Genomic DNA, 20887 nt, shown 5'->3' with positions numbered 1-20887 from the left:
CCTGATGTCTTAAGTACAAGGACACGCCGAATTTACGATACGAAGTTCAGTCAGCGATTAATATCATAGGAGGGATAAATTGTGGTAAACAAGAACAACTACAAATTTAATCCTATTTTCCCCTTTCTTTGATGCTGGACAAAAGAAACCCATTCAACTGAATCTGTCTCATTACAGTGCGAGTAAAAACCGTGTACTATCCAATTACTGACACATGAAGCGTTCATGGCCAAACATATTCGAGAAATTTGTCCTGGTTTGGATTGAAGTAATAAAATAAAAGGAAAGTGTCTTAGCAATTTGTCTTGTTGATATAGAAGTTATATTATATGTTTACTTTAATTTCCTCCACATTAACATATATCTGTGTGATTTCACGTTGTTATGCTGACATTTTGAAGTCCCATTTTAGGCCGTAACAAAGTCGTGTACGCCTCTGAAAGATTTCCTTTGCTGATATACTTTGCAGGCAGAAATTTGGCATTACTAAAAAATACATAAAACCTACAGTTATCATAATTTGAAATACAAATGTAAGGTCAGAAAATAAATGTCATAAAAAATAATACAATAATGAATAAAAGATTTTGTAGTTGACAGTAAATACACCGTCATTATTTTGGTTAATGGAATTATGTGTGAGCTTGGTTAGTGATTCATAAGCTTCCTCGTTTATGGAAAAAGGCATCGTAGATACTTTCAATAATTGTGTACCAAGATTTCTTTCAGTGAGTCGCGACCAAATTCAGTCCCATGATCATTAAGTTTTGAAATTAAGTAGTTCGAGCGGCCTGTAACGTGACGAAACCTGTTTCCACTCCAGCCAGCTGGTTCTTATATCAGTGCTGCCCACTCATTTCAAGTGATTAATAATGGTAAAAAGACTGACTTGGGTCAAATTAGGTCTGTATTATCATCCGGGTGATTAAGAAGGCGTCGGTCGACCACGAAGTGGGAGTCCCATTAAGCGTATTATGATTAAATATCCAGGGGTTTGATAACATATTTGAATTTATTATATGGCTGAACTGTTCCGCGATGAAAAGGACAATTCTGATTGGTTTCCTGGGGGGTCCGAATTTTGCAATAAGGACCGCTAAAAGGGACCGCTCATGACTTAATTTCCCCGAATTGCTTTTTCAATTCGTTCACAAAACGAACAGTTTTTGGTAAGTAGAAATCTTTTTACCTTCATGTTTGGAAAACAAATTCGGTAACATGGTCACAAAAGCGACATGAGAAACCTCAATAACTGCATGCTTATCTTTCGCACCCGCGTTTATCGAGAAAGGATCGCGAAGACCCATAAATTTAGCAGCAGATTAAAAAGAGCCATTATAATAAATACTTTATTGAACTTGTTCGGTCTGTACTGGAGAATATTGTGTCCATGAACGTGCAAAAAAGGAACTCGACTAATATTTCTAACGATCTCGCGCTAGTTCAATAACATATATAAATTGACTACAGAAAGTCCTTTTTGCAATCATAACAAAAATAACATAACATAATATAATTATTGGCTGATTCAGCTGCGTTTGTCCCATTACATCCGGGGAAATGACTTATAAATAACCAATTAGTCAATAAAAGCATAATATAAAAGAACTTATTTTGTCAAGATAAGATAGCAATTTTATTAGTTGTCAATTTTTAAATAAATATATGTGCGATTACAGTCACATTTTGATGTTCTATCTTCGCGACGAAGTTGTTGGCGTTTCTGAAAAAGTTTTCCCCCACAGTAAGAAAAACTCTTTCTTCAACGTAATGATTTAATTTCATATCAGGAGCCATAATCGGGGACGGAGACCGTAAGCGCGCGCCATTTCAAGTATTGGGGTTGTCCCCATGATATGGGACAATAATTCTATTTTTAGAACAAATTGCGCCATCACCTGCGTCACACGCGCGTACATGCTGCGAGGATTTTTGCGGATGTCGCGCGGGGGAAATGGCGTCCGAAATTCCCGAAATGTTTCATGTTTTTGCCCCACAACTCAACCCGTTTACGTCTGTTGGAATTTTGCTTAAGTATTTTCGTCGTAAGCTGATCCAGTTTGAGTGAAGTAAGACAGTGTCGAATTTAGGTATGTTCCGCTGTAAGCTTATATATATCGCTGACCAAGTTGTGTTCCGACTGATGCTTCTTTTCCATGAGCTGTACATTATTCCACTTTAAATTTCACATATGTTGAAGATTAACAGCTTTTCCATTATACAGCAAAAAACTAGCTGGATATATTTAGATATAGCAGAGCTTCTGGACTTCATAGTTTCATAGCTCCTCTTGCCACACGCTTGCGAGGAATTTGTCAGTCTATCGCGACCGAAAAGTAAAACACAGTAATTGCTAGTTTGAGTTTCGCTTGAATTGTAAGCAACGCTTGATGTTTCATCGAGGCTTAATAACTTTACGTCCGTAGATACTGCTCAGTTTTATTTGTGTAAAAATCCAGTAAATTCTCTGTTGTCGATGAATGAGAGCGCCCGCTGATGCGTGTTTTGTACAGTCAGTAAACATGACAAATTGTACTTCCGCCGCACTTTCGTGTGAAAGCGTACATCGAACTCAAACAAAAGCTCTGTAGTTTTTAAATATGTTTAAGATTGATAAATGTTTGAGAACATATTAAAAGCTAAGCTGAAAATATGTGAATAAAGCAGAAACAATCAGCAAAGTTACGATGACGCTTTCTTTAATCAACTTGGAATAACGATTTCGATTTTGTTGATTGGGGTTATTAAAACTCCTTGTCTATTTTCATTTTCGCAGTGTAAAACTTCACTATGGTTATGTTGAAGAAACACACATGATGTTCGTAGCCTTTTTTGCATTCGTGAAATTTGTTGCAGTATCTCAGCACAAAAGATAACGTCAAGATTTGTTGACAATTGAAAACACCGACTCGGACTTGAAAGTGCACGAGCTGCACGATGCAAATGAGCTAATTCTACGCGTCAGACTTTCCTTTCAAAAACCTTTGCAAACTCACCAAACAAGCAGAGACAATAAGAAACCATCAAAACAGGTTTTGGTTATGATTAAACATTGTCTGAGAAACTCACAATTTAACTCGATACCAGAGTAGAGAGTTTTCTTGCTATATTCTTAAGCATACGTGTAAGCTTACAACTAGCGTGAGCAGATCTTATTATTCATTCCCAGCGCGAGATTGAAGTCTTGTTTTCGACCCTGAAAAACCCACCTTTTCCGTTAGCTCAGAGCATAAAACTACATATAAGCGCCCTGGTTCGTATTCCCTGCCTTATTCCCTGCCATCGCTGTGAAAAATACGCAAGAGAATCTCTCAACTGTCACCATTTGATCACGCAACGTGACAACATCCACGCGAGAGCCCCTGACATGTGCGTGAATCCGCGCGGATATATGACGTCAGGATGGCGCAATTTGTTCTAAAAATAGAAAAATTGTCCCATATCATAGGTGCGCGCGAATCCCGAGACTTACGGTCTCCGTCCCCGATTATGGCTCCTGCTTCATGTTTAATATTATTATCGGCTTCCATGGTACAATGTTCTTTGCGTTTCCAGCCAGCTCAGAAATTTCTGCCTTGAAAGTAAAAAGCTCTTCTTGGGGTAAATGTTGTAAAATATGCGTCCCAGAATGCGACGGAAATTATCTTTCTCTTCTTTCTACGTGGTTCCTTTAACGCAGTAAATTAATTTAATATGGGTTCGAAGGCAAATTCAGACTTAGCTCTGACAATTTTATTGCATTATACGCATCCATAATCCATTTGTATTGGCCATGGACTATGTATAAACCGAAATACAGGGTTTGTACACATTCTTTTATGCAAAATTCAAAAACTATTTTTCATATCTTCTCCAAACCGTTAGTTTTTATTTACAATTACAGGGTTAAGTATCAAATCACACTACTAGTATTATGATGCACTGAAAACGCACACAAACCTCGATGCCATATTATACGCATTATACGCATCCATAATCCATTTGTATTGGCCATGGACTATGTATAAACCGAAATACAGGGTTTGTACACATTCTTTTATGCAAATTTATTTACAATTACAGGGTTAAGTATCAAATCACACTACTAGTATTATGATGCACTGAAAACGTACACAAACCTCGATGCCATAGGGGCACTCGATAATAATGATAATAATGTAACTGTACAGAGACGTTATGAGTTTTTGCGATTGAAAATTTTGGCTAAGAGTAACATGATTAAATACTGTGGGGTGACCGTGGGGTAGGCTCTCGTCAAGTCAGGTGGGAGTGGCTACCATACTACGGAACCCGCAGATAAGCGCCTGACAGACGGCCTTTTAGGCTCAAACTTAGACTTAACCTGACGTGAAACCGACTGGCCATCAACCTCGACTTAAAATAAATAGTAACAGTCGAAAGATTTGCTCTTACAGATTTACCATCTCGTGACGCAAAAACTGGTGTAGTGAAATTAGAGTTCGACTGTCAATACTACAACTACAAACACGTAGCTACAGTGTGGGATTACCCCAATCTCAAATTACCAAATGTTAATCAAGCTTGAAAAATTAATGAAAGTTTTATCTTTGAGACTTATAGACTAAAAAACTATTAAACTTATCAGACAGCCAGACTTACAGCGCTGATGTCAGACTTGATATATTCCATGGTATACTCGCAATGGACTCTGCCGCTTCCAACACATATCGCTGTGGCATTCCTTTTACAGTGTAACATCTAGAACCAACTGGACAATCTGCGCAAAGGAAAATATATACGCGGAAATATAACATTTTAATTTTTGCATGTGCCTTTCCCCTGTTTTTTCTTTTTTTTTTTTTTTTAATCCATTCTTGGGCTATATTTCATAGGCTCCTGTCGAAGAACGATTCTAGAGAAGATTCTTGTTCACAAGAGGCTGCTTTCTGTATAGGCATTCAACCAGGTCTGGCCATTGAACCATTCCCGTATGAATACCTAGGATGGTCGGTTTATCAACCCCCTGCACATGTTTAATTGATAATATATATATTTCAGTATTACCTGGTTTCATCTTGCATTGATCTACCTCTTCTGAAAGCCAAAAAGAAAAGTTATGAACGAAACTCTTTCTTCACCATTGACAATACAAACTAAAACGTTGTAAGTTGCATAAAAAGTACATAATGATTCATATGCTTTCTTGTCACGGTATGGCAACAAAGGGCTTCGAATGATTCCCCTATTATTTCGAACAGGGGCCTGCTTAGTTTCGTTATCTAGCAAAAACTTGTCTGATTCATATTGGCTTTTGATAAGCTTTGCAGTGGGTTTACGATTCGACTAAAGCAGTGCTAGGTTTTGTTAACGTAACTCCACAGTTTGCGCAATTGTATGATCTCCTTCTTGTTGATGTAAAATTGAACCTTTTTCGGGGTTTTTGGCCAGTTTCGCTGACCTCAATTTTGACAGAACGAAGTACATTCTTATTTCTGACCTATTTTCTAAGTTTCTCGTGGTTGTTAAGAGGTAAAGAAAACCCCGTACATTTGCAATTTTGTCCTGTAAGCTTCAGTGCCATGTTGCAATTTTGGCACACGTATTTTGACCTGTTACAAGTCGAAGCTATGGAGCACTTCACGTTTTACATAAATGAAGCGTGTAGCGCAAAACTCTGATGTACCTTTTCTTGTGTAATACTCCGCTTTGAATCCCGTGCGCACTACCTTGCTATCAGATTTAAACACGATTAGCATGTTATTTGATGAAGATTCCAACATCTCTGGGTAATAATGACCACAAAATCTGCCAAGGGAGGTAGAATCTGCGGAATTCTCATCAAACACCTCAATATAGTCATTTAAGCATCGCGTGTCCCCTCGTTCCAGGTTAAAATAAACGAATTGAAATCTGATCACATGACCAAAAGGAGCGGTTATACGCCATTCACACCAACTGTTAGTTGTATAATATCCGGGGTAGTAAGGCGACATGATGAGACCACGTTTACCAGTGAGGTGCTCACTGCAGCCTTAAAGAAAGGAACACATCCGGTTCAATCCAACAATAAACTCATTCAAGAAGTATCGGTTCTAATATTTGCAAAGTTGAGATAGCTACTTGTACGGTCAAATTACTTGCTTAGTCGGTTTTAAAACAATGCCTTCAAGAAGTGTTTTAAGGTTAGCTGTACCAAAGGAGTTCCTTCAATGGCCTGACTGCGAATATTCTCTGCCGACTCTGGTGTAATTGTTAGAGTTCTCACAATTGTTCTTGTAAATGGGTGGAGATAGAGACATAGAACTTACAGCTTACTGGTTAGTTTTATCTTCGCTTTTTAACATAATACTGGAATTTTTACCTTTCTTGGCTGCTTTTTCGGGCTCTGCGGGGCAGTAACCATTGGTGAAGTAAGGTGCTGCTATAGCAATAAATCCTTTTCGTTGTTCTAGGTTTCCTTCAAATATCAGCTGAAACAATAATAATAAAGTAAATTATATAATATCATGAATAAAATCTAAAATTTTAAGGCTAAAAAAGTCCCGATGGAGCTGGGGTTGTTTCTCATACTGACCAGAACTGTGATCCACTTAAAGAGAAGTCTGACGCTTTGCATAAACATGAGCAATCGAATGAGTTGGATGAATAAAATAAGTATTCATTACCGATTGCCCAATTCTTGAGACTTTTTGAAAATGAACCATTTGCACACGCATGGAACAAAACCCGCCATCATGGATTGCAAAAGAATGTGACAGTCCCATCAAGCAGCGATTCTAACCAGTAAAGCCTGACTACTTAATGGTTTGGATATCTCAGAGAGTAGCTTTCCATGTGGCATGCATGGTGGGTCTTTAAGATCATGTGACCGTATGTTGCTCAAGACCCATTGTAAAATCCAAAGAGCTCTTTTCACCTGATGTTGCGTCACTCCAGATACCGATACTTGTCCGTAACGCCAAGAGTTATCGCCATTTGACTCGTCTTGCCAGATAGGTCTTTCTCTTGAAAATATATCATCTATTTGGTAGAGTCGTAGATAATTATTGCCTGCACCAAGCAACATGTAACGGAACTTCAAGCATTTACTGTAACCATCGGCTGATCGATTATACCATGGGCTTCGTACACGGGCAAGGTTTGATCCACCTTTGCTAGATAAGGAGAAGGTAGCTAGACGATTACCTGTGAAAAAAGTGTGAAATCCAGAAATTTGACCCTTGAATATACACATACAACTTTTTACCTTATCACAATCAAACCCTGTTTGATAGCGCTGAGTAACAACAGCTAATGACGATAAGAAACGTTTTCCAAGATTGAGAATAGCTATTGGACCATAGCACTCCCCCCTTGTGAAAATGGGCAGGGTTTGGCCACAAATTGGGCTCCGTTATACAACATTGCTTACGCATCGACTTCTATACCACAATTTAGCTCGCCACGTCATCTGTAAAAATACTTAAACATAACGATCACAAAATTACATCGAATGTATTTACAATACATAGCTGCACTGAAAAGGGCAATTACTCCAGTAGAGCTATTGTATATATTTGTATACTGAAATCTCCTCTTCTTTTAAAAACGTTGAACCTTTGTGGACTTATATTCAAACTTTGACGGCAGCTTATCAAACTCATTAATGATTCATCAAGTTAAAACAAAGAAAATCACAACAGTGAAGGAGGTTTAGATACCCAGTCTTAATTAGCACAGATTTTGACGATTTTACTTCTCCGTTTACTCCTTAGTTTTTGTTTCGATCGAGAACATATCAAACACGGGTGACAGTGTTTCATCGGCTTTCCAAACACCTCGAATTTCGTCAAAAATACTCCGCTGCGCGTCGTATTTTCAACTCTCTTCTCGGTTTTTGGATATCCCGATGAAACACTGTCACCCGTGTTTGATATATTACTTATAATGCCAACCTATTGTTTGGAACTACTTAGATGTGGCAGCGGGCTATAAGAGGCCTCACACACGAGCGACAAAAGAGTTATGTGATCGATAAAAAGACTTGTGTTATTACAAACCAGTCCGATCTCGGCAGGATGAGGTGTCATAATAAACATAAGCATTCCCTTGAAGTCCACCAAGCATGGTTCCCCACGACTGTAGATCTCCGTCTCTCCTCTTGCAGCCCAAGGACATCCTATAGATCTCGTCTTCTTCAATCACATTTTTCCAGATGTTGACACCACTGACACGACCCACACCTGCTTCTTGTGATGAATTGCTTACATCCGGGCAGCTGATAATAAGGCGACCACCCCCTTAAGTGGATAACAATTATAAAAAGAGTCGACTTTCTAGAGGTCTCTTTTCATAGGAAAAGCTACTCTTTCAGTTAAAGAATACGTATAAATTAAAAGCTAGCATTAACGGTCTCAATTTTGTCGTAAGCATGCGAATAAAATGTTTATCGTAACGTCATCCTTTGCATAATATCCTGGTAGAAAATCCTAAAGCAGCATATAAAACCATCGTTTCTGTCTGATTACGTCTGTTAGTATTACGCTCCGTTGAATGGCTGACAGAACCCTCTACACCACCTCCTTATCAAAGTATTAATACGAAGAAACGCAGGTTTTTTTTCTTAATCAAGGAAAATTAATGGACATTCTAATATTAAAAGTAAAATGTATCCCACGGTCGTGAGAGAGGGGAGGGCGCTTTAACATAACAGCTCTCCTAGATCTGCATTCTTCTGCCAGACGTTATCTATCCTGGCATCAACATGAGTGGTGAATAATTCTTGGACAAACTTGATGAAATGCTGGTTAACGATCTAATCAAATGAGCAACTCTGATTGAGGAATAATGTTAATTTACTTATCTTTGATACCTAGAATCACAAGGCTATCAATAGCAGCCTCATAACTGCTGATCCGTTTCAGACCATTAACGAAAACTTTCAGGTACCCGCCAAGTGAAAGCCAGGTCATACACACATTATGCCATTCTTCATCAGCCACAAAGGATGGAACTACCCTGAATAAATAAAGACATGAAATATATCAAATGCCGACGAACTACTTTATACAACGTATACAACAATTTAAACTAAGTAACTGGAGTAAAATACTCACCAATCGTTTCCAAGAACGGTAATTGTGATACTATTGTTAAAAAAACGTATTCCAAGGGCAGTGGTCTCTCTACAACTCTCCGATTTCGTCATGTATTTTATCTCTACCGTGGATACATTTGTTTGAACCCAAGCGCAAGCAGTGACGGCTTTCAGGTCATTTTCTATGGCAACTTCATGCACTGTGATGTTTCCAAATATAGATTGTGGCAGGATAACTTGAAAATCACTTTTTTCTGTAAATCATATGGAGTAAAGCATATTAATGATTATAAAGAATACGTGGGAAATAATATAACAAGTATGGAGAGATTTCTGTCACTGTGGAGCCCAAGAGCTGTCCTTTTTAACAAATCAAGAGATAATCTAAATTTGAGGTGTACATTTCTTTCCTTTTTTTCAGACGCGTCTTCCTTTTTGTACTTTTCGTTGGCGTATGTTTTGCTTTCGAAGTGAATCGCCAGACTGGCAATTTACGATATACCGATTTTTAGCAAATTATTGTCATGTGTCACATTGGTATTTGATTTTCTTTCCCGATAAAATGGATTATCCCATTCCAATGGGCTCCATTTTCATTAATTCGCTTAGTGGACTCACCCTGAAATGACTCATCTTTGGCAGTCGACACTGATGTGAATTGTTTTTTCAAGTTCTTGGCTTGCTCCTGACTGACGATTTGCCAGGTAGTGTCACCATCTTCAACTTCCCACTTACACAGCTCTCGATCAAGTCCACAATAATCTATTATTTAAATATAAGTTTAAAAACACACGTGCAACAACGTTAAAAATATATTTTTAAAAGACTTTGAAATGAATCATTTAAATTGCAGGTAGGATCGATCAGCTATTATCCGATACTAAAATAGAATCCATTTGTCCGTTGGCTGTTCAGTTTTAGCTACACAGATTGGTAAGAATGTAGTAAGAAAAAAAGCGGCCACGAGACGAATCTTTGCTATCTCTGCCTCTCATATGTTAGAGGTCAGACTGAGAAACAGATCACGAAACGCATAGTATCTCGGTTATGGTATTTTAAGACATAGCGAAGGAAAAATAACAAACTGGCTAAGTTAGTGTTAATAAAGGAACACCATTTTACGGCAGTTCCCATCAAACAACTCTCTGATGGACAAAACGGTGGCATAGTCAGCCATAAGGCCTTAAGGTTGCACGTATATCTGTTGGTGTTCACTAGACTCAGCAACTCAGTTAGGAACGAATAGCAAACTTAAGCTATCACCTTTGCAGTAGCCCCATTCCACGTATTCTAAGTCGTAAACCCAGTTTAAAGAGCACCATGGTTTTGGCCTGTCTGGTGTCGTGATGCAAGATGAGTGGGTGTCGTTACCATAAGAGAAGGGAAAAGCACAGCATTGTCCACTTTCTGTTTTCCACAGGCAAATATCTGTCACAAAAAAGAAAATAGCACGTTTAACGTCCAATGCACTTGGAGTAAATCGTTAAAGAAATCCCAGATTCTCGTAGCGTTCAACAATTTTAACATAAGTTTCATTTTGCTTTCATTATGTCCTTTGTTTTCATTATGTACTACTTTACGATATATAGTTAATAGACAGATCTAGCCAAGCCTAAAGGCGGAGCTCCTGGGCCGGCTTGTTCAGGGCCTGATTAAGCTAACTCAGGATAAGTGAGAATTTTGATTTGAGAGTTTTTGTAACTTGGCGGTGAGGTTTTCTACTTATATTGTTTGGCCTTCAGAGTTTGAATGATCTCAAACTACGCAAAACATAAGCAGATGAAAATCATTTTTGTTCAAGAAAAATTTATACTTTGGATAACTTCTAATCCTGGGTCAGCATTTCGAACAGCCCGGCCTTGATTACAATAAGTTAACCTGGCTTGTGCCTGCGATCCGTTCGAAAAGCCGGTACCTGGTCAGCGGTTAACTTCAAAAACACGTGACCTCGTTGAGTTTAAACTTGAGTCCGCATTATGGTCATGTGATACTGGTCTGCGGATACCTTGTTTTGCCAGGTATCAATTGACCATAAAATGGATGTCCAATATCAAAGATGTACGCTGTAAACCAAGGCCGCATGTCCTGCCCATGTCCTATTAGCTGGAGTATGGCCGCCATGTTGTGCGACGTCGTCGTCGTGCGTACGCGCCCACGAGGAATACCACTAGCCATTTTTACCATGAGAAAAGCGATTCACGGGTTTCTATGAGTATGGGGCTCCGCTTGGTGGCCCTTCGGGCTGCCAGAGCTCCGCTATCAGCGGAGACGTTAAACGTCGGGGAAAGGCACGTGACATGAGCAGCAACGGTTCGTGTATGCCCAAGTCACTCTAATCGGGATCATCGACAAAAACGTTCCCTGATCCTCGATTTTTCAGTGACTGGTTTTTGAAAAGTGAATCTTAAAATCGTTTCCTAGACTCGAACGGTGGTTTTAACGTAATTTCCGTGTTGACCAAAATGGCTAATGATTTGTGCCCAAACACCATTTTATATTCGTAAGCAATAAAACAACACTACGCATGTTCCATAAAGCCTTAACATTATAGGTTACATGTGACTCAAGCTTTGCTTCCTGTCATTCTCTGAGCTCCCTGACTGGGTAAAACGTGAACGGGTCTTGTAATTCATACCCTAGCTCGTAACTAACATAACTCGAAAAAAACTTTGGCTACTAAGAGCAAAGTGCCCGTGCATTTGCTACCGCAGAGGTATTCATTCATCTTTATCGTAATTTGACTCGTGTTATTAAATGTTTAGAAACGATGAGCGCGCAAAAAAGATTGTTGTTGTTGTTTATAGTGGTCAATGCGCTTGGCTACACCTAGCTAGTTCACAGGCATGCCACTTTAAATGAAGGAAACAAATATATCAACTAAACGTAATAGGCTTAAAAATCCCAACCGACGGGAGGCAGACCAGTTGGCTATTTACAAGCATGGCCGAGGAGTTGAACTAGGGTCTACCGAGAAACAACTCCAGCTAAGTGGTCAGAGCGGGACTTGAAACCGCGACCTCCGGATTTCAATTCCGGCGCCCTAACCACTCGGCCACGCTGCCTCCTAATTAAATCCTGATTAAATCCTGATTAAACTATTTCTCTGAGACCGGTTGTTGTTATTTTGGTGCTTAACTCCGCTTTCCACCGCGCATTGGACGCCAGGAACGAGAGATATACTATGACTCCCTTGCTTGCACTACACCTTAAGTAACTGAGCACTACTGCTCCTCCCACAGAAAACATAAAAGAGTAGAACTTGCAACAGCTTATTTACATGAGATAGACGATGAATTACATCGGGTTCTATTTAAAGCTTAAACTCGTCTCTTTGTAGTCTCCCTTCCCCTGATGTTTTAAACATTTTCTGTTAGAATAGAACATACAGGTGTCTTAAACTGCATCTTACCCTGGCAGACACCATAATCGGAACGAGAGTCGCCATCTCTACACCAGTAGCTGTCGCTATCGTGACTTGTACATGAGTAGTACTCTGCCCTCAGATAGTGAAAGGGAAACTTACAACAAGTGTGATAGTTCGTCAGCCAAGTGCATGTGTCTGAATTACGAAAAAACAAAAAGGAAGAACTCGGGCTTTCTCAGAACTAAGTGTTGACAACAACAAAAGCTTCGCTATATGATTCGTAGGTCTCTTTTGTAATATTATTTTCAAAATTTGGTATCCTCAAAACTGGCAATCTTAAAATCTTCAATATTAGGAAATTGCATTAGTAACAGCAAAGCCAGTATAATAAAATCGTGATTACAATATTCCTGTTGAAACCAGTGAGATATCATTTTTGTAAGAAACTGATCACACTTACCTTTACCACTCTAAACGACCCTAGTAACTCGCTTTAACGTAAACTTATGTTTGGGTCACCTGCCGAATACATTGCTAACAAAGAAGAAATTCTCGGGCAATTTGAACGCAACGATAGTACAAAAAGTGTAATGGGATGGTGTAGAATACTGGAAACTTAATTAACTTGTAACATAAGAACTTAGATTTAAAAAAAAAAAAAAAAAAAACCTGTCACTAATTGATAAATGTAGACAAGGAAAGAAAGCGAAAGAAGGACTGACAGAGGTATTCCCAAACTAATTAAAGAGAAAGTGAAATGCCTTATCGTTGATTTTAGCAATTTACCTTTTAGACCGTCGTTTGGAATGACGCTGCAGGTTTCTTTGGAAAAAGATATGTCATCCAGTCCTAGCAAAATTCGTTCGGGAGACTGTAAAGTTCCTTCAAACAAGACCTGCAGATAACAACAAAGGGAACTGTGGCAAAACAGCCAGAGGTTTAGTAGTTGACTTATCTAGCCCGTGGGATTGGTCTGTTTGTTAATGTTGCATGCGTTCTTCCCGATAGAGCGTGTTTTTGCCCAGCTGACGCTCCTCTTCGAGTAGTACCAGCCTAGCCGAGATAGGTTAATCCAGGTCAAAGTTCACTGCATGACGAAACAGCTGCTAAGACAACCGATGAAGAAGTTGTCGTTTAATTCTTCATCCCAGGCTTGGCTGTATAGAAGATCTTGTGCCCAGTCTCCTAGCGCGATCTCACCTGGTCGATAGTGAAAACTCTTACAAAGCACCAGGCTTGCTTTTAAGCAGCTACGTAGCAGGTTCTTGATCGTTAACTGACGCTTTCAAGCCTGCGTCACTTGGCTCAGACGACAGACTTGGAAAACTATTTCACGGCTTAACGTTAGTTATAATATTCGGTGCTTGCCATTTATATGATAAGATGACACATCAACATAGCCTCAATCCCTTCTTGCATATTAAACAGCCTCTGACTTTTTCAAAGCATTGAAATGAATCAAGACTTAAAGATAGAATTTTGGATATGAGTTATATGGCTTGTGTTATAAGACATCGTTTTTATCCTGTGCCATCATTTCCTCACCTTAAAAGAAGTGAAGTTTTGGATGAGAGGAAGCTGTACATACACCCAGCGGTTTGATCTATAAGCCGTGGACCACAGGGTTATGACGTCACTATTGTTTTCAGGATGATGAATCGAGACCTTCAGTTCAACAAACTCGTCGTTAAAATGCGATCTTTCTTCTTCGCCAGTTAAATACCAGAATCTTAAACACTGCCATCCATGTTCTCGCTGAAGGAGTTTGGTCGTCAACGTTTTGCTGATTGGGTATGCGTTTTCCGTTTTAAAGTAAAGAGGATGTCCTGTAAAAGTACATGATAATCGTCAGCCTTACAATTCAGAAACGGCCTCCTTATCAATCACATCGCATGTTAATGAAGGATGATGTTTATTTGGTCATGCAACAAATGGTTTGGTGTTAATTTTTACCTCGCACATATCCTTTCCCTGACACCTGATTTTAGCACTGAGTATCATTGTCAGCTTTTTCATACTTTCTATTATTTTTTGTTACTCCAGAAAGAACCGCAATTGGAGAAGATAAGATGTCTCCTCTTTACCGCTCTGTTCTCATTCTTTCGTTATCATCGGATATTGCGCTTAAATCAGGACCGAAATCAATTACCTTTACCCTTTGGCACAAAGTGAAGAGGTGGAACTTCCCTCTTTTCTTAACACTCACCCACATATCACATATGTTTGGAAGCACAAGCAAATTTTCCTTACTATTTTCTTTAGAAATCTTTGTCTCCCAGTCTTCCTCACCAGCCCAACCACATGATCCATCTTCAAAGTAACAGTCCGGGCTTTCTGGAAACGGGAGAGAATAGAAAAAAAAAAGTTCACTAGAGTGAACATTATGGCTGTCAGAATGATTGCTGAGGTGTTATACAGGTTCATTGGCAAGTCAAATAAATACGGAATCATAATAAGGTGCAATTCCGAAAAACAGAATCGCTTTTCTTTATGTTTGTGTCCTTTTTTAATGAAAGCTATTTAGGCCCACGTGCACACTTTAGAAACAGGACTGGAGTCAGCCCTACCAGTTCCCTAAGATCTTTATTCCTGTGAAAACCCACAACAACAAATTTTGGCAATATTACAGAAAAATAATTTCTAATAAGTGGGATTTAAGTCGTCACGTACACCAGGACTCGTTACAAGAGTAAAAAAGATACAGTCAGTGCCTTTATACCAAAGTTCGTTATACCGGAGAACCACTACTGCCAATTGCACTTATTCGTATGATTCTGAGCTTCTTAGATGTTTATTTTCAGCGTTCACGTCGAAGAGAATATTTCCTTACCCTGTTTGACGATCTTAGAGCAGTTCCCATCCAGAACAGTGACGTCATCAATAGCTATATCTCCTGAACTTCCGCCCTCTATGACGCCTTCTATGACAAACTATGGCAAAACATTTTACTTTATTTTTTTTCCAACGATATTCTTGTGAGGGCTCACCTTGACTAATGAATAGTCGTGGGTTCTACACCAACCTTAATGGGTTTAGTGCTCGGCTACTAGTAAGATGAGCGGCGCCACAGAATACGGATTCCGTCTTTATTGGTTTGGCACTCTATCAAGGACAGTCGTGAACTAACTACGACAGGAACGTGCCCTTGAATACCCAATCGATTACCATGTGTGGGAACACGGCTGAATAACCTAGGCATGTCCGAATGGCACGGGTGTTGAATTACAGGTATCCAGTTTCAATTTATATCTGCAATTGTAAGGCCACGGAATCGCGCGCCAATTGAATGGCAAATAAGCGCCCGTAGAAACAATCAGAATCGAGATATTTTATTACAGATGAGATTATCATAACGCACCACCGGGGTCAAATAACATTCTCCTGGCAGTATGTTTTACCTGAAATTGCTTTTCATGATGTCTTGGATTCATAGGAACTTGTGCAAATATCCAGTTGTCTCCCATGTGCCCCTTTTGACTCCACACCTTTGTTTCAGACCCACTTGCATTTCTTTGTATGTAAATGTTCAGAGATCCTACATCTTTTCCAAACATATGGTACCAGAACTGTAGACAAAGCTCTTGTGTGTTTATAAACCAGCCACTTTGTAATCTGGCCTTGTCGCCAACTTTTCTGTTGGACGCTTCAATATATAGATAACGACCTAACGGAAAATATCAATGATGAGAAACATCGGCCGAATTCATACTAGAAACGGGAAATTCGTGTTATACGAGTTCTCTGTCTGTGACGAGTTGCTAGCGTGAAAACGGGACGGGACGGGGTTTTAAGGGAAAAGAGTCCAACGTTACTCGTCTACGTGTCCATCTGAGTCGACAAGACTGGCTCCTAGACGAGAAACCCGTGAAGACCCATCAAAATTCACTTTCAGGTGGTTTTCTAGTCGATTTGTCTCAAAGCGCTTCAGGATAACACGTCTTAGTGTGAATTTAGTAAGATACGATTAGTCGGGTTTGGCGTCACGAATTCACCGTGCAACAGGACGGAAAACTCGTCAGACTATTACCCGTCCACTTTGGTTTCTTGTATTGTAAAGACGGTTGTAAAGTCGATTTTTCTAGAGGAGCACCGAACTGCCTAATGTCTTTCTAATGTCCCACTTCGTCCTACCCGTTAACTGAGCTCATAATCCAAGACAGTTCCCTCTCCCAGGGAAAATGACAAAATGGCTTGGGTGACAATTAATGATTCTATCTGAAGATTAGTATTTGAAGAGTTATAGTGAAGCCGTTTGATCAGTTTCATTCCTTAATAAATTTGTCTTTCCTTTTTCAGAAGGCGTATTGAGTGACATAATCTGTAAATAACCTCTCAGAATAGAGATTTCAGCGAACCCCTAAAAGCCCTTGAGAACCTGTGGCCACTTTAAGATTTCATAGAGAGCGAAGTGCCTAATATTTTTTCAGAGTTTTAAACTGAACGATTGCAACAAATTACCTCGGTTTGATAAAGTCGTATGGTCAAAGGAAGGTCCCGTGTTTTCTGAAGGTGCCTGTCCCATGTCGGTTGTCCACTGAAATTCACTGTTGACATCATTCCGTAATCCACATAATCCATTTTGGAAATCGCATGGTCCTGAAACAATAATAATACTCATTTCCGAAAAGAGTGCAGAAGCAGAAAATATCCAATTTAGTTCAGTCAACCGAATTCTGGTTGATTTCAATGCCGGTTATTTGTGATTTATGGGATGCCAGTTCCTGGACGGCAAGATTGGAACCTCTGACCATTAGCCCAGAGAACAATCAACTTTAAGATGCAGGATTTCCATGACTTGTGAATTGAGAAAATTTAAAAAACGCAAAAATTTAAAAACAACGTTTTTAGAATAAACTAAGTTGAAGATCTGTGGCATTTATCGTAATACGTGCAACACGCATGGTTTGTCCGTGATGGAAGCAAAAAAGGGTAGGATTTAACCTACAGAGCACACTTTAAAAACTCTTATTGATAACAGTAATAATAATTAATAAGAGTTTTTAAGTGTGTATAAGTGTCCTGGTTTGAGCGAAAAAATAAATTTCATTCATTGTGTGAAAAATCCTACCTCGAAAAGGAATCTGGCAAGTGTTTTCCTTGTCTTCAGTTCTGCTTCCTCTTTCTTTTGAGCAAGATAAGTCATTCAGAGGACATTCCGTCTTTCCTGTACAGAAAAGGTTGGGTAACGTTCTTGAATACTGGTGGGATTGTTTGAAGAAGCTGCACCAACAGCCACCACTAAAGAATTATATGCAATCCTCCAACAGTTGCATATGTAGGATGGGCCGCATTCTTTGGACATTTCGTCTCAAGAAAAGCGGATCAACCTTCAGAACAGGGTTTGTTTTGCAAGTGCAACAGTTTAATGCATTTGTTTTCTGCCATTGACCCCACCAATAAAGGCTGCACCATCTCATTTCATCCTGTCACCCTTTCATCCCGCTAACCTTAAGTGGGCCTTACCATAACGAACTTTATTTAACGTGGAAACACTTGAATACTTAGTTTTTGGTCTACCTCACAAGGTGCACAGGCTAATTTCCAGGCATAACTAGATCTATATTCTCCCTCAAGATAGTCGGCCATTTTAGCTGTTGGTAGCGATATTTCGACCCCGTGCCATGTTTTTAAGTTCAACAGTTCTACGCATATTTGTGCACTGAATCATTTTTGCATAACGTTAAGATATACTAGATATTCAAGTCAGTCAATTACAGAAAGCAGGAAATCATTAAAAATATAAATGCAATGAATCTCACCACATATGGAAGGAAGATGGGTGCCATCAGGACATCCTTCTGCTTTCTTACAGGTTTGCGACCAAGAGATTGACTGTCCATCAAAGCAGAGAAATTCATCCTTCGGGTTTTCTTAAATCAAACCATGCAAATTTAGCGGAGGCCATTCGTTAGACTGGTATAACATTCACATGTCATTGGCATGATATGTACATTTTATTGACAAACGTTTTCATGGAGATATCGTAATGTATATTTTTATAGTCGTTTTGTTTGTCTTTATTTGTCTCTTTTGCATACTTATGTTGAGCAAGCAAATAGGATAACACAATAAACTAATAAACTCTCAAATATGCCGCAGCAACAACCCTATAGCACACGAATATACCGGGGAGAACACACCGTCAACAAAACATGAACTGATAAATAAGTCGATATTATAAATGTCTGTTTTTGAAACCCCGGTTGTCATCCAACGGCCGAAGTTATCTCTGTCGGACAAAGGTGGTAACCAAATATCAGATGGCCAGTAAGTAATTATGTGGTAAACGCACAAACACAAACATAAATTATTTCCAGCCTATAACCATGGATTGTGGTAGAATATCATTTTTTTTACCCTGTCCTTCCTTTTCATCTTCTCCATCTTGGCAGTTCTTTTCGCCATCTCGTAGTTTCTCTGGGGACAGGCATTCGCCTGATGAACACGAAAACTGACTGTTCAGACATCTGCAGCTGCTCTCGTCCGATCCGTCAACACACTGTGACTGGCCATCACATTTCTGTATACTTTTAACACACTGCAAGTTGTCACACCTAAATTCTTCCTTGCTACAACTATACCCTGTGAAAAAAAAGCAACAAGAGAGATTTCTTTTCCTTCTAGCAACTTTAAGGCCTTTTGTCATCCTGACTACGATTTGAAAATACTTAAGGCTACTTGGGCTCGCTATTAGACGATTTCGTATTGTGGGACGATATGCAAAACGATATAGCGAACCATCTAGAAAATATGATAGCCGTACCTCTTTGAAAAGTTAAATTTGTTTGCAAATTATGCTAAACGTAATTTTGATAACTTAAGACAGAAACTTTTTGGAAATTCTGAAATCAAAACGATTGAACACGACCACGAACTCTATCTATGACTTACTTAAACATATAAATGACTGCAGTAAAGCCACGTTGTTCAGTTAGCAATATATATATATGAAACGTCAACCAAGGAACATGGAACCGAAAGTTTGTATAGATCAGAAAGAGTTTGGATCCGATTTGTAGTTTTTCATTTCAGTCCTGTATAAGCGGCTTGATAATAGTAAGTACTATTTGTTCAAATCGGTTGAGTAAACATTTTTACTAACCTGGAATGGCAAACGAAGGAAAAATAACGCATTTATCCGTGAAGATCTTCAAATTCTGAATTACAACCGAGACTACCCTGCTGTTAAATGCTTCGCCTTTCAGTTCAACCTTCGGGAAAACAAGACCGGTATATTTATTAGAAATGCCCGCTGATTATCTATCATAAGACAAAGTAGTATTTACAGTGTATTTCAACAGTAAACAATTCGTTCATCACTGAAGTACCACTATTAACTTGCAGTTTTCTAAACGCTTGTTTCATTTTTTACATTTTTTGTTGTCCATTCTTACATAAATGTGCACAAATACTCCACGAGGGTACGTAGTGTTTTTTCTACTACTCAACGCCAATGACACAAAACAGAAATCCTTTGGAAAATGAAAGAAACATTATATTTTCGTAAATTATCAAGCAGTTGTCAATATATTGTATTGTATTACTATTGTATTATAGTTGGACAGGTAAACAAACGTACTAAAAAGTTCCAAGTTTCACGTATTACCCCCTCTGTAGTAGGAATTTTCTCGGACGAAATGTTAGCGCTATGAATATGAGCTGCGTCTCCAGTAACGCGACTCAATGTGTTTTTAAAGGCAGTAAAACCTACTGAATTGGTTCTGGATAGCGTTGTTTTATAGTTAGTATTAAGACTACAGTTTCTGTCTTATAACTTTATTTACTAGATAAAACAACACTACCATACCATAACATCTTTTCTCGATTCCCATGAAATCTGAGCCTTGGATGATCTGTTTCCATGGTAACCACTTATCTTCCAGAGCAGAACTTTTCCTTCTTTTGTACCGACATGAACTTCAAGAGAGGAAGCTCTTCCTTCTCTCGTTACCTTTGTCGTGTCAGGCAGTATGTACTCGAATTGTAGACAGGTGTGTGTCCTTTTATAGGAGTCTTTCCAAGGTAGCATCGGGCTTTCAAGAGACGCGTTGCTGACACTTACTAAATACGCGCCCTGGTAAACTGAAAGAATAGTAGATGTTTATGTGACTTATCCTCATAAACCTAAACTTCTGTTCACTTTAGGAAAACTTGCATAACAAAACGGGTCGGGTAGCAGCTATTCTAAGGTCCCACATGAATGGCTGGATACCCCTTGAGAGGACAATAGGACAAAGAACAGAAACAATGCCCTTAGCACCAAAACAATAACAGCTGCTAACAAGCAAAAGAAAGAGCTGCTAGCTACACTTCTGTAAAAAACAATTCCTCATATTTTCCCTCCGAAACGAATGGTGCTTCATTCAAAGTTAAATCGTTGGGGAACATAAACGTTGAAGACGTCTACTTTAATACACCCTCAAAAAAACTAATCGAATGATAGCAGTCATTAAAGTTTTCGGACCATAAATTGCAGCCAATTTTAG

The 20887-nt window shown here is 39.0% G+C and overlaps 1 protein-coding gene across 1 annotated transcript in view; it reads right to left on the bottom strand.

The window, feature by feature from the left end:
• LOC110062958 (uncharacterized) overlaps nt 1-20887 on the bottom strand; it is a 53829-nt gene that overhangs the window by 17763 nt on the left and 15179 nt on the right. The window contains exons 16-37 of the mRNA XM_089273011.1: nt 20209-20483; nt 19504-19612; nt 18759-18983; nt 18161-18271; nt 17470-17565; nt 16860-16997; nt 15800-16065; nt 15232-15331; nt 14652-14735; nt 13947-14227; nt 13188-13296; nt 12447-12596; nt 10301-10465; nt 9656-9799; nt 9057-9291; nt 8813-8958; nt 8001-8240; nt 6878-7146; nt 6323-6431; nt 5645-5992; nt 5026-5055; nt 4621-4738 (exon numbers count right to left, since the gene is read on the bottom strand). Coding sequence (XP_089129137.1) covers nt 4621-4738; nt 5026-5055; nt 5645-5992; nt 6323-6431; nt 6878-7146; nt 8001-8240; nt 8813-8958; nt 9057-9291; nt 9656-9799; nt 10301-10465; nt 12447-12596; nt 13188-13296; nt 13947-14227; nt 14652-14735; nt 15232-15331; nt 15800-16065; nt 16860-16997; nt 17470-17565; nt 18161-18271; nt 18759-18983; nt 19504-19612; nt 20209-20483 — 3748 coding nt within the window. The remainder of the gene's footprint in view (nt 1-4620; nt 4739-5025; nt 5056-5644; nt 5993-6322; nt 6432-6877; nt 7147-8000; nt 8241-8812; nt 8959-9056; nt 9292-9655; nt 9800-10300; nt 10466-12446; nt 12597-13187; nt 13297-13946; nt 14228-14651; nt 14736-15231; nt 15332-15799; nt 16066-16859; nt 16998-17469; nt 17566-18160; nt 18272-18758; nt 18984-19503; nt 19613-20208; nt 20484-20887) is intronic.

The sequence above is a fragment of the Orbicella faveolata genome, unplaced genomic scaffold, assembly GCF_042242905.1.
Source record: "Orbicella faveolata isolate gen_17 unplaced genomic scaffold, um_ofav_v1 contig_35, whole genome shotgun sequence".
Classification (NCBI taxonomy): domain Eukaryota; kingdom Metazoa; phylum Cnidaria; class Anthozoa; order Scleractinia; family Merulinidae; genus Orbicella; species Orbicella faveolata.
Note: the sequence above shows the minus strand (reverse complement) of the source record. Positions and strands in the feature narration are given on the sequence as shown.